This window comes from Phalacrocorax aristotelis, chromosome 1 (assembly GCF_949628215.1).
Source record: "Phalacrocorax aristotelis chromosome 1, bGulAri2.1, whole genome shotgun sequence".
NCBI lineage: Eukaryota > Metazoa > Chordata > Aves > Suliformes > Phalacrocoracidae > Phalacrocorax > Phalacrocorax aristotelis.
Window position 1 is genome coordinate 191,364,018 of NC_134276.1, and position 14,972 is coordinate 191,378,989.

Genomic DNA, 14,972 nt, shown 5'->3' on the forward strand with positions numbered 1-14,972 from the left:
GAAAAACTCCAATAAGATAAATCAAATATACTTCTGACTCCTACCATAGTTATAGTTCCCGTGGCTGGAACCAGATGCAGTTCATGTTCACTGTGTAATTAACCACCCTTGGGTCTGACCTTGTCTTTTAAAATCAAAGTCTTTAAGTCAGTTAAATGACATTTGAATCATGCTTATCATGCACGATACATTATATTGTACCAGCTATCTGCCTGTAACTGAAGTGATAATAATTAATTATATGAAGTTAAAGAGGTGTTTATGATGAATATTGACTAGAAATTTATTTACAAAATGTTATAGTACCATTGTTTCATACAAGAACCAGGCTATTAACATAAACATTCAGTTCACTGGGTAAGAACAGCCAAAATTGCATGTGTGCATCTATAAAGTATCTAATATCAGTTTAATACCTCCAGAACGATGTTCCTGGGAATGACAAAGTCTCTGCTTACCTGCGTTTTACCACATGCACTGTGAATGTCTTTGTTTCTTCACAAATATATGAAATAATTTAAAAGGTCACAAAAGTGAAAGCCACAAGATAAGAAAATGCGTTACATCCAAATTGGCAGCAAGGATGTCTTTCTCTTAAAGAGTTAAATAAATAAGCATTTTAAAAACATACATTATTTATAGCAGTGAAATATGTTAGCTTGTTTTGAAAAGCATCCCTTCAGTCTTCAAGGTCTCCATCAGTTTCTGTCTCTTAAAAGTAGATCAAGATCAGCGCTAAAGGTTATTAAAAGGTAAGTTATTGTAGAGCAAAGATTCCTCAAGGCATAAGAATTTCACGATACTTTGAAGTATATTATTTGTGATGAGCTTTACAAAGTCAGAAGCACTTGCTACATATTGGTAACAAGGGACCTGTCCACTCAACTGGAAACATCCACAAAGTAGTGATTAATGAGCGAGATTGGAACAAGGTTTTCTAAGATGTCAGAATATTCTGTTAGTGTTTTAACTGAATCTACACACATTGTTGGTTTCTGATACTGATCTTATTCAGTAAAGCACTCCAGATCATGCCTGCACTTTTTGTACATGCTTTACTTCCATGACAATGTGTGAGGCACAACTCAAGGACATTATATCTGAAATAAGTAGTCCTTTCTTTCTTTTTTTATAAAAATATAAAGGAGGGTATGGAAAAAGATCGCTTTTTTCCAATGATGATGAAATAGTTGCTTTCAAGTACAACACTGCAGAATGCTTCAGTGAAGTAACTTTTATAGGAGGCTTCTACACAATTGTGTGTGAAGGACTAACCTGTATATAATAAGCTGGAAGTCATGTTAGCAGAAGTGATGCTAAAGTATTAGTAGTTATGAATGAGGAAATCTTGTTGATAAATGTAATATCATTAATTGATATTGTATAAGCTGTTATTGGCATCTTGATACTGATGTCTGTAAACCTATTGGCAAGGTTTTGTTGCTTCATAACATGTCCTGTTTGGGCTGGAGGGATAGGTTTGAATGTGTTAAAGTCAGAATGGAGCTCCTTGCTCATAAACCTGTTTCAATATTGTTTGTACATTTTTTCTTAATTCTTTATGCCAAAAAGTGAGAAACTGTCATGTGTGTACAAGGAGTAGTGTTTTATGGAAAATGTTACCTTTTGTTGGATTTCCAAGATTAGCGACACTGATGGGACAAAAAAAGAGAATTGCTTGGGGTGGTCGTGATTGAAAGTATTTAGACATTAGAAATTAACTTGCATCTTAAAATTTGAACAATTTTTGTTTAGAAACTGAGTTCTGGTGGTTAAGATGGTTAAGAAATGAGCTGTGAAGACAAGTTTGAGACCTTTCATTACAAACCGCTAGATACAAAGGGTTTGGGGTTTCAGGATTTCTTTGGTGTTTTATGTTCCTTATTGCACTTTCAGAGTTGCCATCTTTCGTTCCCAACCACATGCAAGACATTTCTCTGTGATCCGGCAACTTTTTATCTTGTTTAAAGAAAATAGAGTTTTGTGCAGAAGCGGTCAGATGGTCGTACACTTAACTTCATATTCACTGTGAAGCTTCACTTTTGTCTTTGTAGGAGTTAGTTACATTCTTGGAGCTTTGCAGTGTCAAGGCCATACCTTTTGTAGCAAACAACATCAGAGTACTTTGCAATTACCTGCTTTTACTGTAGATTAACTGTGATCAGAAAGTATTGTTATGGTTTTATTAAGGCAAGTTAATAAATTAATTAGTTTTTAGCTGAGTACCAGAACATTGAGTTATTGCTGGAGTGTCAGAAACGGCTACAACTTTGGGCAATTCTGATTTTTTTTGAAACATGAAAATTTATATATTTAAATACAAGTTCACAAAAGGCAATCCTTGTGCTCCTGTCTGACTCTGTAAGCGTATATGTACGTACCAAATATGACAACTGTCTTGGCAGGACTCAGTAGTTCAGTGCATGATTCATTATTAAATCCAGATCAGAAATAGAAACTAAGCCAGCATTCGTGCTATGTCTTCTCATGGGCTCAGTCCATCAGACCTGCTTTAGTTGCTTCTTTCTTTCCAAACCAGAGAAAAAGTAACCTGCCTGCTTTTTATACAGCTGTCCAGTGGTTCCAAGAACTGTTTAGCATGTAGGGGTTAAATGTTGGATTGCTTCCTCTGCCGTGTGTGTGCTGGGAAAGGTAGGAAAAGGAATTCAGTTCTACACCTCACCTCTTCTAGGAGGTAGGATCAGTGTTACCAATCTATGGTAATGAAGGTATTTTAATTCTCTATCATCTCTGGCTCAGCTAATCTTTTCAAAGCATAAGAGCAAGAGTTGACTCTGTAGTCTGCTGGGTAAGAAACTTGTTTGCACGTCCTGATCTCTGTTCTGAGGACACTTTTTATGAAGTCTGTTAATAGCCTTTAGGGTGGATAACAGAATCCAGGACTTAAGTTTTGAAAGTACATAGCCCATGAGCTACAGTTATGGTTATTCTTTCAGTCTTTCTAGCTTCATTCAATCATAATTGCAAGTTTGAGAGTGCCTTGACTGAGATAGTTTCTGGCTTGGAAAGGCATTCTCATGAGAATCAGTTTGAATACCTTCAGAGAAAGGAACTAAAGCCAGACCTTCCCCAGGCCGTCCCTGCTCCATCCTTGAACTGTGCATCTTAGGATTTAATACTAAAGGGGTACTTAGGATTTTGATTCCTGAATAGAGAAGGATTTATGTGCCTATTTTCCTGGAGAAGTTTGCGATTTAATGTGTACATTTGTCCTCAAAACTTCCCCTGAAACTGTCCTGGGTTCCTAAAAATCCAGAGATTTGATAGGAAACTTAAAGGCTTAATTCATGTCTAGAAATTTCACTCTGGAGGGCAGGTGTCTACAAATCATCATATCCAACATGTAACTGGAGCATCCCCTATCAATACCTAGCTGTAGCATCTTGCTCATCTTTCCTCTCTGAGTAGGGAGATTCTGTGTACATTGTGCCATCACCCTGTGCAATTCAGTCCACCTTCTCATGGCTGTCAGTCACAGCAACAGCTGGCTTAGGCACTTACATAAGGCAAATTTCTTACTGTTTATTCCTAAGGTCCTTTATGGGTCTAGTCCTGAGGACCTGCCTTTCACTGATCCCAGGCAATCATAAATCCTGGCTGCTAGTGATAATCAGGCACAGAGGCATCCGCAGCACAGGTTCTGGCCCCATGAGGCTGCCTGGTCTTTTGTCTATTGCCACAAGTGGCCCTTGGAGACCCGCTGGTATGCCAGCCCTTCAAACCTGTTTGAAACAGCAAGCTTTCAGTACTTCTGAAAGTCAGCCCCCAGATGGCTCAAAATGTGTGTGCAAGTTTTGGACTCCTTTTGAAAATTTGACTTCTATTAAGGTAAAATATGAAACTCAAAGTGAACTGGAGAAAAGATGCTGAGTCTCCTACTCCGAAATAATGTCAGCCACAGGAATCCCTTCTCTAATAATAAGGCTAAATTGTGTCCTCAGCTCAGCCTGGACAGATGCTCTTTGGTCTAACGACCGGAAGTGCAAACCCTGCGTAGCACAGTGCCCTTCTCTGGCTGCTTTATACCTCTAAAGCACAATTCCCTGTAGCAAGTTTCATCTGAGTTTCTGAAATATATGTGAAGCTTCTTTTCCTCCTACAGGAGGAATACTTACCATCTTGCTATTCAAAATGAAATGATCAAGCATTTGAAAGATTTGCAGACCTGTCTGTACCTTTTTATTCTCCATGCTTATTTGATTTTAGTGGGATAAAAAATAATCCTTGAATTCTGTTTTAATACTGTAGGCAATGGCGTGGAAAGTAGTTTATTATCTGTATTATAGAGGCTTCTACAATCCTTAACAGAAATTTGAAGTCTACTGTACTAGGCACTGGAAAATATTTGATAAGGAAGTCTGTTTTTTAAATTCTAAGTAGATAGCACAAAGGATGGGCTAGAAAGAAGTTTCCTTATTAGTTCTGTAGAGAAGAAAGTGGGGAATACAAAGATTGTGATTTGTCCTGGGAGCATGTGGTGGAGTCAGACAGATTACCTGAGATCTCCTGCCCAGGACTTCAATCGCACAAGGGTATTTTCTGGTATGACAAAGTTGTTTCAGAGTATTTCTACAGCGAATGGTTATCACCTCTTTCCGACAAAAGTGTCTCAGTCTCTGAATATCTAAATTTTTGAACATGCTAATTTTCAAACTGGTGAGAATAGTGTGACTTATTGCAGGAGAGTTCTACAGGTTGCCATTATCTTTATTGCTTTTGTTTTTTTCTTCACCCCCTGCGCTGCAGCATACGTATTTAGGTCCAGTGGTTGTGGGGCAGGATGGTGGCAACCTAACATCTATAATAAAGTGTCACATTGTCCTCCAAAATAAATACATCAAAGGTCCAATTAAACTGTAGCGTATGTACAGGCTTTAGTGATACACACTACAAAATTTTTGCAATGTAAACTTGTAGATGGAATTCATCTGCCTTCCATGAGAGAGGGCGTATCCCTGGGTGAGACGAGCAAGAACTCGCAGGCTGTGTTTACATATCATTCGTCTCATGTGCAGATCCTTTTGCTCATGAGCATTTTCACAGTCAGCAAGTAGCTAAACCAAGGCTACATTGTCATGAAACTCCCAAAATCAGGAGAGAATAGATAGGCTTTTAAGACATATTTTGAAATGACATTGTTTTTCTCTTGATACCAGAACCCTTCTGCTTGTCACATATGGTTAAGCATCCTTCCTTCAGGAGATGGTAGGTGGGAGAGGGGATTGATCCTGAAAGGCAGCACTTGGGTGGCCTGCTGCAATGCCAATACCTTGACCCCATAGGCAAGGTTGTGCCTTAGGAGAAAATCCTAAGTGACAGCTGGTAAAGGTACTTGGTTTCAGGTACAATCCTATGTTTTAATGTTGGTATTTGTCTTTTTATAAACTTTTTTCAACTTTTAAAATAAAGGATATGAACCTTTATTGTGTTGGAGACAATCTGATATTTCACTTTAACTTGTTTCAACTTAACTCAGTTTAAGGTTAATATATAAAATCTGGGATGCTTTTATTTCTCTGGAGGTAGCAAACACAAAGAAAACAGAAATTTAAAAAACCCAGTGTTGCTTTGCTCAAAGCCCAAGATAATTTTGGAAATCAGAAGATAGGAGACATTTTCTCATGAACTTGCAAGGGTCAGGCTGAAGATACCAGGATACAGAGAAGATGGCAAAAACCAAGTAGTAGGAGAAGCAATACATAATTCAGGATTAATTCCGTATGGTTGTCATGGCGATTTACATTTTGATACTTGGTATTTAAATTAAAAAACCCAAAAACTTCGCACCTTCCTCTTCTTCCCCTGTTCAAACTGCCACAAGTCTGTTCACCAGTTTCGAAGGTGTTTATACCTGATCACATATCAGTCACTGAAGTTGGAACAAATTACAGATTTGGAAAGGGCCATTGCACCTGATGTGCAATTTTTTGCTAATTTGTTATGAAATGTATCTATACATGCGTGGCTAAGACAGTGGAGTGCTAAATTGGGTGAAATTTGTTGGTATCACCTCAGTGACACATCTGAGAGCTTTTCAAATGCAGTTCAGTCATGAATAGCACAACTTTGCTGGTGCAAACTTTCTGCCGTGTTCCTTGTCCATTTTAAGTGTCTTTCAAAGGACTAGGTGAAAGAAATCTGTTTATCTTATTCTTGCTATGGGATATATAACTGAGGAAAAGACTGAGGGTGAAGAAACATTGTGTCCTCACCAGTCTCACTGTAGGTATATGCTGAAACAGCCCTGCAAACCCTGCTCGTAGCACATCATCACCACTGTGTTCTTTTGATGACTTTGTTAAAAAAATTGTGGCATGTATATTACACTTCGGTATCTAAAGAATTGACAGAATGTATTCTATCCTTGCATTTAACACTACTTAAATATCTTTGTACCCCCTAATGTACTTCATTTTTTCCTCAAAAATAGCTCTCAGTAGTCCTGCAGGCTGAAATCTTCGACCATCTTACTAACTGTGAGGAAAAAAGTATTTCATTTCTGCTAAAAATCTGAATCTCAAGACAGATTTAGAGATTAGATAATAATCTGAATAAGTGTCACTTTACAAAATAGGAGCATAAAAATGCAAGCCTTCCCCAAGAATTTCTGTGGAGTTATCCTAATTAAGATTTGCTATTGAAATCCTGGCGTTTCAGCAGAACATTGGTTATTCTTAAAATGGTGCTGCTCACAGCTAGTGGAAGAGTCAATGATATTGCAGCTGAATATTTTCTCTGTCAAATAATACCTCATGGTGAAGAATTGTTTATTAGTGAAGAAATTTAAATCTTAATTTCAGTGATCTGGGAAAAAGAAAAACAACACAGAAATGGGTAGGGTCTACAGTTACTTTCCATTTTTGAAGCCCTGCAATAATTTTTTGTAAATATTAAGCTCAGAGTGTTACATCTGCTTGTTTTTAAAGGGAAAATGCTAAAGATTTAATATAGTTTTCAGAATATACAACATGCTGTTTCAGCAGGTTACCATTTGAAACAAAATACCTGCAACCTTTCTCTGTTGAGGGTAACCAAGGCACAGGAATTAGGCTGTGGTGCCTGGCAGCTGTGTGCTATGGGCACGCTGACTTGTCCTGTCTGTTAGCAAGGTGACCCTGCAGAGCTAGGTGCACCCTTTACGGCTGCGTAGTGGGGTGCTCAGAGAAGATGTCTGGTGGTGCAGGCACTCTTCTGGAGAAAGATGTTTCGAGTGTGGTACAGCTGCCATCTCCACTGCAAAGTAAGCAACAATTTGCAATTTTTTCTGCTGCTGGTGTGATGGATATCTTTTGAGAGACAGTGGGAGTGCAGTGCCTCTCATAGACTCCCATCTGGTTTGACTTCTCGAGAATGTCTGAGATCTACATGGTACATCAGTCTCTTCCTGCAGCTGGTAGCAATTCGTGGTTCTACAAACACCTTGTAAAACTTAAGCTCCAAAGTGTCATAATAATGGCTTGATTATGTTTCCCACCCCCCACTCCCCTTAACTGTTAAAAGAAGGGATAAGATAAAGCCAGAGGTGCTTTTCTTGCTCTGCCTCCATCAAAATTTAGGTCCAGTTCTTTAGGAACTGCAGGCATGATTCCTAACTGTACTGTGCACCGGTATCAATGCTTTCTAAGAAGAAGGTGAAGCTATGGTCACCTTTGTGCTGCTCAGTAGATATTGCTGTGTTGTGCACAGGACACCTGTTGAGGTGGTACCAGCCTGATCAGGGACCCTTGCAGGAGAGCCGTTCTGCTTTGCAGGCCTTGGATCACCCAGCCCTGCTGCTCTGTCACTGTCCCAACGCCCTGGGCTTCTTGACCGAGGGGGTCTGGTGGAGCCAGGGAATCCCTGCTCCCAGGATTGGAAGATCTGGGCAAGTTAGCTTAGCAACACGGAGGCTCTTTCTGTCTTCAGTGACATGCAAAGCAGCCTTAAGGGAGAGTCAAATCCTATTGACAAGTTAACAGTCTGTGTTAATACTCTCTGGAAAGCCAAAGACATCTGTCCTATCAGTACAATTTGCTTGAGTGGGATGAGGCTGAACATGGTGGAGAAAGAAATAGCTGTAGTAAGAAATCTAAAGATTAGATAAGATAGATAAAGCATAGATAAGATAGATGAAGAGCTAAAGTGAATGACAAAGAAATGGTCATTAGAAATCTACCAAAAGAAAGGTTAAAACAGTATGTTATGTGTATGATATTTACATATCAAGCTCATGAGGTATTTTTTGCTACAGGCAATCAATAGTAGAGGTGGAACTTGTTTTCCTTCTTTCTTACAGTACACCCTTGAAACTTGTCCCCTGCTGGGTTTCATGTGTGTGTACCCATAATAACATTCCTAGTTAGTGGCAAAACTCTGACAGCACTACAGGTTTCTCTGTGAAAGAGTTCATTAAATGCCAGCCAGTAATCCGGTGGCATTTGCTAGCGTAATGCTATAAAGCCAATCTGTTTCCCTTCCTTCTTGCTCTCTTCCTTTCAAAAGAAATTTCTTGTTCTCAGCAAACATGAGAAGAAAGACCTCAGAATTAACACTGGCAAATAATTTTTCTGTTAAGACAAAAAATGGAAGAGCCGTGTTCATTGACAAACTCTGACTCACCTGCGTTACCTGGTGATAAAGAATCATTGATAACTACAGATTATATTGCCAGTTAAAATGAATTTGTAGCCATTTTGCATTTTAAAGCTTTGCAAAGAATCCAGAGCATAATGGTGGATTGGATGCTATCAGAATCTGGAGGTATTTATGTGTTCTAGGCCTAGTATATTCCTTTTCATAAAATATATACTGTCTCCCACAGTTCTTGACAGCACAACCCAAGCAGCTGTTGAAAATCTGCCTTGAGACAAACAGCACGTGACAGGCCAACTCCTCCTATGATTATCACTCCAACCCGAAGCCACTTGGCACGGCTCGCAAATTGGCCAGATCTAGTTAGGGTGGGACTTCCGAGCAAGGCAAGGGCAGCTGGGAGACGAACATCTCCGTGCAAGCCCTGCCAGCAGCCTGCAGTAGGAACCTGGCTGCAGACTAGGAGGTTCCCAGGGGAAGGTGTCAGCACGGCTCCTTTAGCCAGCTGGAGGAATTAATCTACCATAGTTGCAGCTACCCCAATGAGCAGAGGTATGAGGACATGGACTGTGCTAAGTCTGTATCAGGCTTGTTGACTTGGGAGAGGAGGGTGGTTTAGGCACCACATAATTTACGTGGCACTGATAAGGGTACCCGGTTAAGCACCAAGCAGAACAAGAGACATTCCTAGGAGTACAGGAGATCTGCTAAGCATACTGCCTTCCCCAAATGATGAAACAGCTGCTCTGCTTGCTTTCTAAATGCAGTCACGTTTTGTTACTTCAGGCAGTGGCAAAATGCCAGGGTAGGTGCTAATCAAAAGTATAAATAAAATTAAATGTGTGGAGGGAAACAGTGCAATAAATAATGTTTTCCCAAAACATACAAGGCCTGAAACTGTAAAGTGTTTATTTTTTGTCAAGACAAGTTGGGAATTGCTTATTGCTGTCTCAAAGCATTATTAAGGGGCTCAGGAAGGTTATTACTTAGCTACAGTATTTGGAATTAAAGAGGTTGCTTAGGAAGTACTGTCGCTTACTTGCATTAGCTGCAGCAGTGGTTTAGTATCCCGTAACTTGTATTCATTTTATCTTTGTCAAAATATCTGCGCATACAGAACTTTCAGTGAAGCCAGTCCATGAGAGTTTCTGTTACTGAAGGACAGGGATTAGCCACTTCTCCACAAAATGGGCGCAAAGCCAGTGGCAATTGGTCCTTTCTGCCATCAGAAGCTGGCAAAATACAAATCAGTACCTGATCTATCATTTGCAGTGGCCATGAAAGACTTTCACATTACAGTATTACTTTAAATCCAGAAGATTTTTTTTCTAATGTGTCTTACCTCCCTGAAAACATTGACCCCTATTTCCAGTAGTAGTAAAGTTTATGGATATTTTACCAACGACTCTCCAAAGTGGACTCTCCTAGCTCCCTTGCTGTAACGTACCACGAATTGTGTGTTATTTCTCAGCTACGGTGGTGTCAAAGACTGAGATGAAGCCTGTATGACTCGTCTGAAACCGTAATATGATCGCAGAAATTAAGGATAATCTTCTAATTTCTTACAACACATTCTCTATGCAGTGGTTGTAATATAACTGTTTGCTTGGGAAATATCTTTGTGCTTTACTGAATTACGGGGATTATAGACCGGTGTCTCATACGATTCATAACTTCGTTAAAGTAAATGTTAGGGTGCGCGTGTGTGTGCACGCAGATGCACGCAAATAGGGTTTGACTGTTGTGCTAAGGTCTTTTTGCACACGTGTAGTGTCTAATCATGTTCTTTTACCTTTGTATCAACCTCTTTGCTCCATCAGAGGCTACAGTTGGGAATTTGGATTGCTTTGTGTATATGATACATGTTCTTACAGGCATATGGGTAAGCATCTCCAGTAAGCTGTTTGTATTTTCTAAGTGACCATGGGAAACGTTATTGCATTTCTTTTGCAATTTTGTTAATTGTTGTCTATAAAGAGAATTTAAAACAAAAAATTCTGAAATGATTGAGGCTTTGCAGATCATAACTTTTATCATAATAATAAATCATGTGGGTTTTTTTACAAACTGTGTTTTCATATAGAAATATCACAGCAATCAACCACAAGCTACTTCTTTTGCAGGGAGTTTTTTTTTTTTTTAAGGAAATATTTTTTAACAATGGCAGTAAAGCAGAAACTCAGAAGATAGTTTCAGACTACTAGTTCTTACGGTTGCTTGTTTATGTTTTGGTTTAGTCGTGTGCTTTCAAAAAGATTTGCAAACAGAACCTGCTGCAAAATTTGGTACAAGCTGACGCTCGGGGATTTGTAGGCCTTTCAGGAACGAAATTGTTCAATAAAATTAGTAATGGCTTATGAAGATTTTTCTCTACAGAGCAGCCATTCTAGAGTTTTTTCCTGCTTTGGTTTAATGCAGCATGCCCTGTAAATTTGAAAAAAGAAATGGAAAATGTTTACATACGATGGACGTAATGAAGATCTTATGAGGAGTCCTGTGAAAGATCTCCTGTGTTGTTAAGTGCATACTGCAATGTAAGCTGTCAAAGGAACACTCAAGCTATATGAAGATTTTCTGTCTTGCAGGAATGAAACTTATGCATCCAATTTACTCTAGTTCTGATTTATTATTAATTTATATGGACATAGCACATATTTGGAAATATGGAACAAAGGTCTCATTCCCCTGTTTGTCTGCTACTGACTGAATAGGAAGTTTGGGGCATGATCTCACCCCAAAACTGATAAAATGCAACAGTTTGTAATTATTCTTTTACTGTTATGTTTGTCAATATAGTTTTATAAATATATAACACAGAGCTGCACTGTATTATGTCATATTGTATGTGTGGGCATGTGTGTATGTGTGTGCATGTGCAAATAGACACACTTGGGTGCAGTGGGCAAAATATTCAGGGTGAGACAATGGAACTCCAGAATTAACCTCAGAAACCGGTGATTTTTATTTTTTTTTCTGCTTAGATGGACAAAACCAATTTTGAAAAAAGGTTACAGACGACAGTTGGAGCTGTCAGATATTTATCAAATCCCTTCTGCGGACTCTGCTGATAATCTTTCTGAAAAACTAGAAAGGTATGGAAGATCCATGCAATAACTCTGTTTCAGGAATCACACTGTGATTTTCATTTAAAAGCTGTTGGATATAATGTTTAAATAGCATTGGGTGTGAGCTGGTTGCACCCATTGACTGGCTCAGGTGTGTCTTCATTCAGCCACAGTTGTCCTTTGGGGCTGACTGGGATCCCTGGTGCAGATGTATCACCTAGATGCTCTAAATTACTATGAACAGGTACCTGTGACATCTGTCCGTTGACTAGTGAGGCTAGACTCACCATTTCAGTGTTAGTTCCCCATTCTTCTGCTCTTTCTTCCCAAAACATCCGTGTAAAACATTGTTTTATTTTTTTCTTCAACAAAATAACATTCTTAATTTCCTTTGATACCACTGTTGAAAGACTTTAATTGCTCCTGCAGAAATCATGCCCTTACTTTCCTCATTTAGGCTTCCTCTCTTCTGTACCCTGTTTCAGCAGGTCCTAATTCAGAAACTGCTGCACTTGGGACTAACTCTTACAGGTACAAACACCTAAACCTGGTCCCTCTCCCCCGGCCTCTGGAATAGCTTTCCCTGGGGTACTGGGACACCTCATGTGTGCGCTGTTGTGCCAGTCCAGTTAAACTTAAGTGCAGTGTAATGTATGTATTCAAAACTGGTGGAAGGTATTGAGAACATCGGTATGCTTAATTCATTTTGATAGTTTATAGATGGAATATTCTGGTTCTTTAATATTCTGTTGAAAAATGGAGAAAAGAGCTAGCTGAGGAAACTTGTAGGAGTGCTTTAATCTGTGAGTTGAATTTTGACTAAACATATGCTTTCTGTATATAGCATTGCTTCTGATCAGCAATTTATTATCGAATAGAAAATTATTGTCCCAGCAACACAGATTAAAAATAATGCTGTGCAGTAGAAAAGTCACATTTTTGATGCTTTGTTGGTGTTTCTTTTTTGCAGACTGGAAGAAATCCAAAACATTTATTTGCTTGTTATTTGTGCTTTGGTCTTAAGTACAGCAGGTTTCTTTAAAACACACAATGTGACCTTTTCATGAATTAATTCCCTGTGGGGTGATGTATGGCTGAGTATTTAAAACTGCCAAATATGTGGCTGAACTAGGTTTGAACTTTTATTGATCTATCAAGTCAATGAAGGCCAGGCCTTTGGGGTCTCCGCAAAGCTTTCTTTCATTAGTCACCTTAGCTAAATCTCCTTGGATATACTTGAGTGAATTGAAGTATGTCAGAGCCATAGACCCCTGTATTTGCTCACACAACTTAATGGTCTTGTTTTTCGGTTCCTTTTCAGAGAGTGGGACAGAGAACTGGCAACTTCAAAGAAAAAACCCAAACTTATTAATGCTCTTCGGCGATGCTTTTTCTGGAAATTTATGTTCTATGGAATAATATTATATTTAGCGGTAAGATTTCTTCTTCTCTTCAGTAAACTTTTAGTGTTCCATAAATAGATACAGGTCTTAGGGGTTGCTAAATTAATACAGAATCCTGTGAACAGCAACGGATTTTGCTGTGTGTTGCTTTTGAAGATGACAAATAGAGATACTCAGAGACCTTAATAAAACAAAAAAGTATTTTCTGATAATGTATCAATATCTTTAAAACATACATATTAATAATTGTGAAATGTGTGTGGTGTTCGGTGCTGGCATATGCTTCTCCAAATACAGGTAGAGCACCTGAATTTTTGTAACACTGCTGAACTAAAGTAATTGTTTTCTCATGTTACATTTTTAAAGCAGTTTCTAAAGAATTTTCTACCCTTACATTAAACCAAATGACAGTGCAATTTCACATGATTTGATCAATTTTGTCAGAGTGACTATCAGTCAGCTTCATAGTTAAATGCTTTATTCAGGTTTATGCTTGCAATAAACGAGCTGTCTCCATTCGTGGTAAAACAATTCTGCATAAAAACCCATGTAAAGTATGCTTGGATCTTGGTGCTGTTAGTGCTCCGAAGTGTGTGATCAGGAACTCGATGTGAAAGTCTGAACTGATTTTGTTTATCACCTTTCCAACATATTAGTTAGGATTACCCTGACTTACCAAATGTCACCTGTTTGACAATCCTATCGCTGGGGTTAGGAGCTGTGAAAATAGTTCATTATTAATGATGTCTCACTAGGTGTGTTGGATAGCCAGACTGTAAATCTGCTAATTACTGTTAACTAATGTGCACATTAAATCCATGTTATTTTCACATTTCTTCAATTTACTAGTCAAAGTGAGATACTAAACTCCATGCTTCTCTGTTCAAAATGCTGTGATATCAGAAACTGCAGCTATAGTAGCCCAAATGGCCCAAAGTGGTCAGATGTACTCAGTGTTTTCAGATGTGAGATGGATCTCTAGGTCAGTTTTTTATTTTGATACAGAAGGCTGATACAGAAAGGAATTAATTCCACTGGCATTAGTGTTGAATGTGATCTACTTTAGCTGTACTTTTGAGATCATGGATTGGGCAGAAGAAGAGTATAAGGAGAATTTGTGGAAAATAGCTCACAAATATTCTCTGAAGCTCACGTTGCTTGCTATAAAACCAAAGTTATTTTTAATTCTTTCTATCGAATGTCCCAAGGAATGATTCTAAGAGAATATCAGAGTTATAGAAAAGCAAACTTCCGTGTGCATTAGAACAACCTCTCTCCCAGGCAGGAGGGGAGAGTAGTTTGGAGTTGTAATCATGCCCACGAACTTGCTACTGACTCCTCTGTAGCAGGGAAATTTCAAGCCAGGTAGATCTTGTAGTAGGTAAATGAAGAAAGATCATAATCTGCTCTGTGGCAGCCATGCCAGATGTATGCTAGGTGAAATCACACCAGCACCTGTAACTTCAAGTTTTGATAGCTTTGTATAAAATGGTTGGAACACATAAATAAGAACATCCTGAAAATTAAAACACAAGTCTTTTACTACATGCAGATTTTTCAGCATTAAAAGGGAACTTTTTAAGGCTGAAAAGTTTTAATGCATCAGGCAGTGTTTCAGGTCAAAGAGTGTTTTTCAAGCTAAGCACCAAACTTGGAGCTTGACTTCTGCTAGTTTTGTGCTGGAATGGTTCCACCTCAACAGACTTCCATGGAGTCCCTCTTGTTAAGGCGGCTGCATGAAAGACAGGTTAATCTTGCAGATTACAAAATAGATAAATTTATTTGGGGTCCTGGGATGAAATTTCTGTAAAATATTCATAAGTGTATTAATTTGGACTGCTAACGATGCAAATGTTCTGGTTTAGATCACTGTTAATTTGATTTGGGTAAGCAATAATGGACTACAATTTCA

The 14,972-nt window shown here is 38.7% G+C and overlaps 1 protein-coding gene across 1 annotated transcript in view; it reads left to right on the top strand.

Moving 5' to 3' along the window:
- CFTR (CF transmembrane conductance regulator) overlaps nt 1-14,972 on the top strand; it is a 91,792-nt gene that overhangs the window by 1,565 nt on the left and 75,255 nt on the right. The window contains exons 2-3 of the mRNA XM_075081127.1: nt 11,574-11,684; nt 12,979-13,090. Of these exons, the coding sequence (XP_074937228.1) occupies nt 11,574-11,684; nt 12,979-13,090 (223 nt within the window). The remainder of the gene's footprint in view (nt 1-11,573; nt 11,685-12,978; nt 13,091-14,972) is intronic.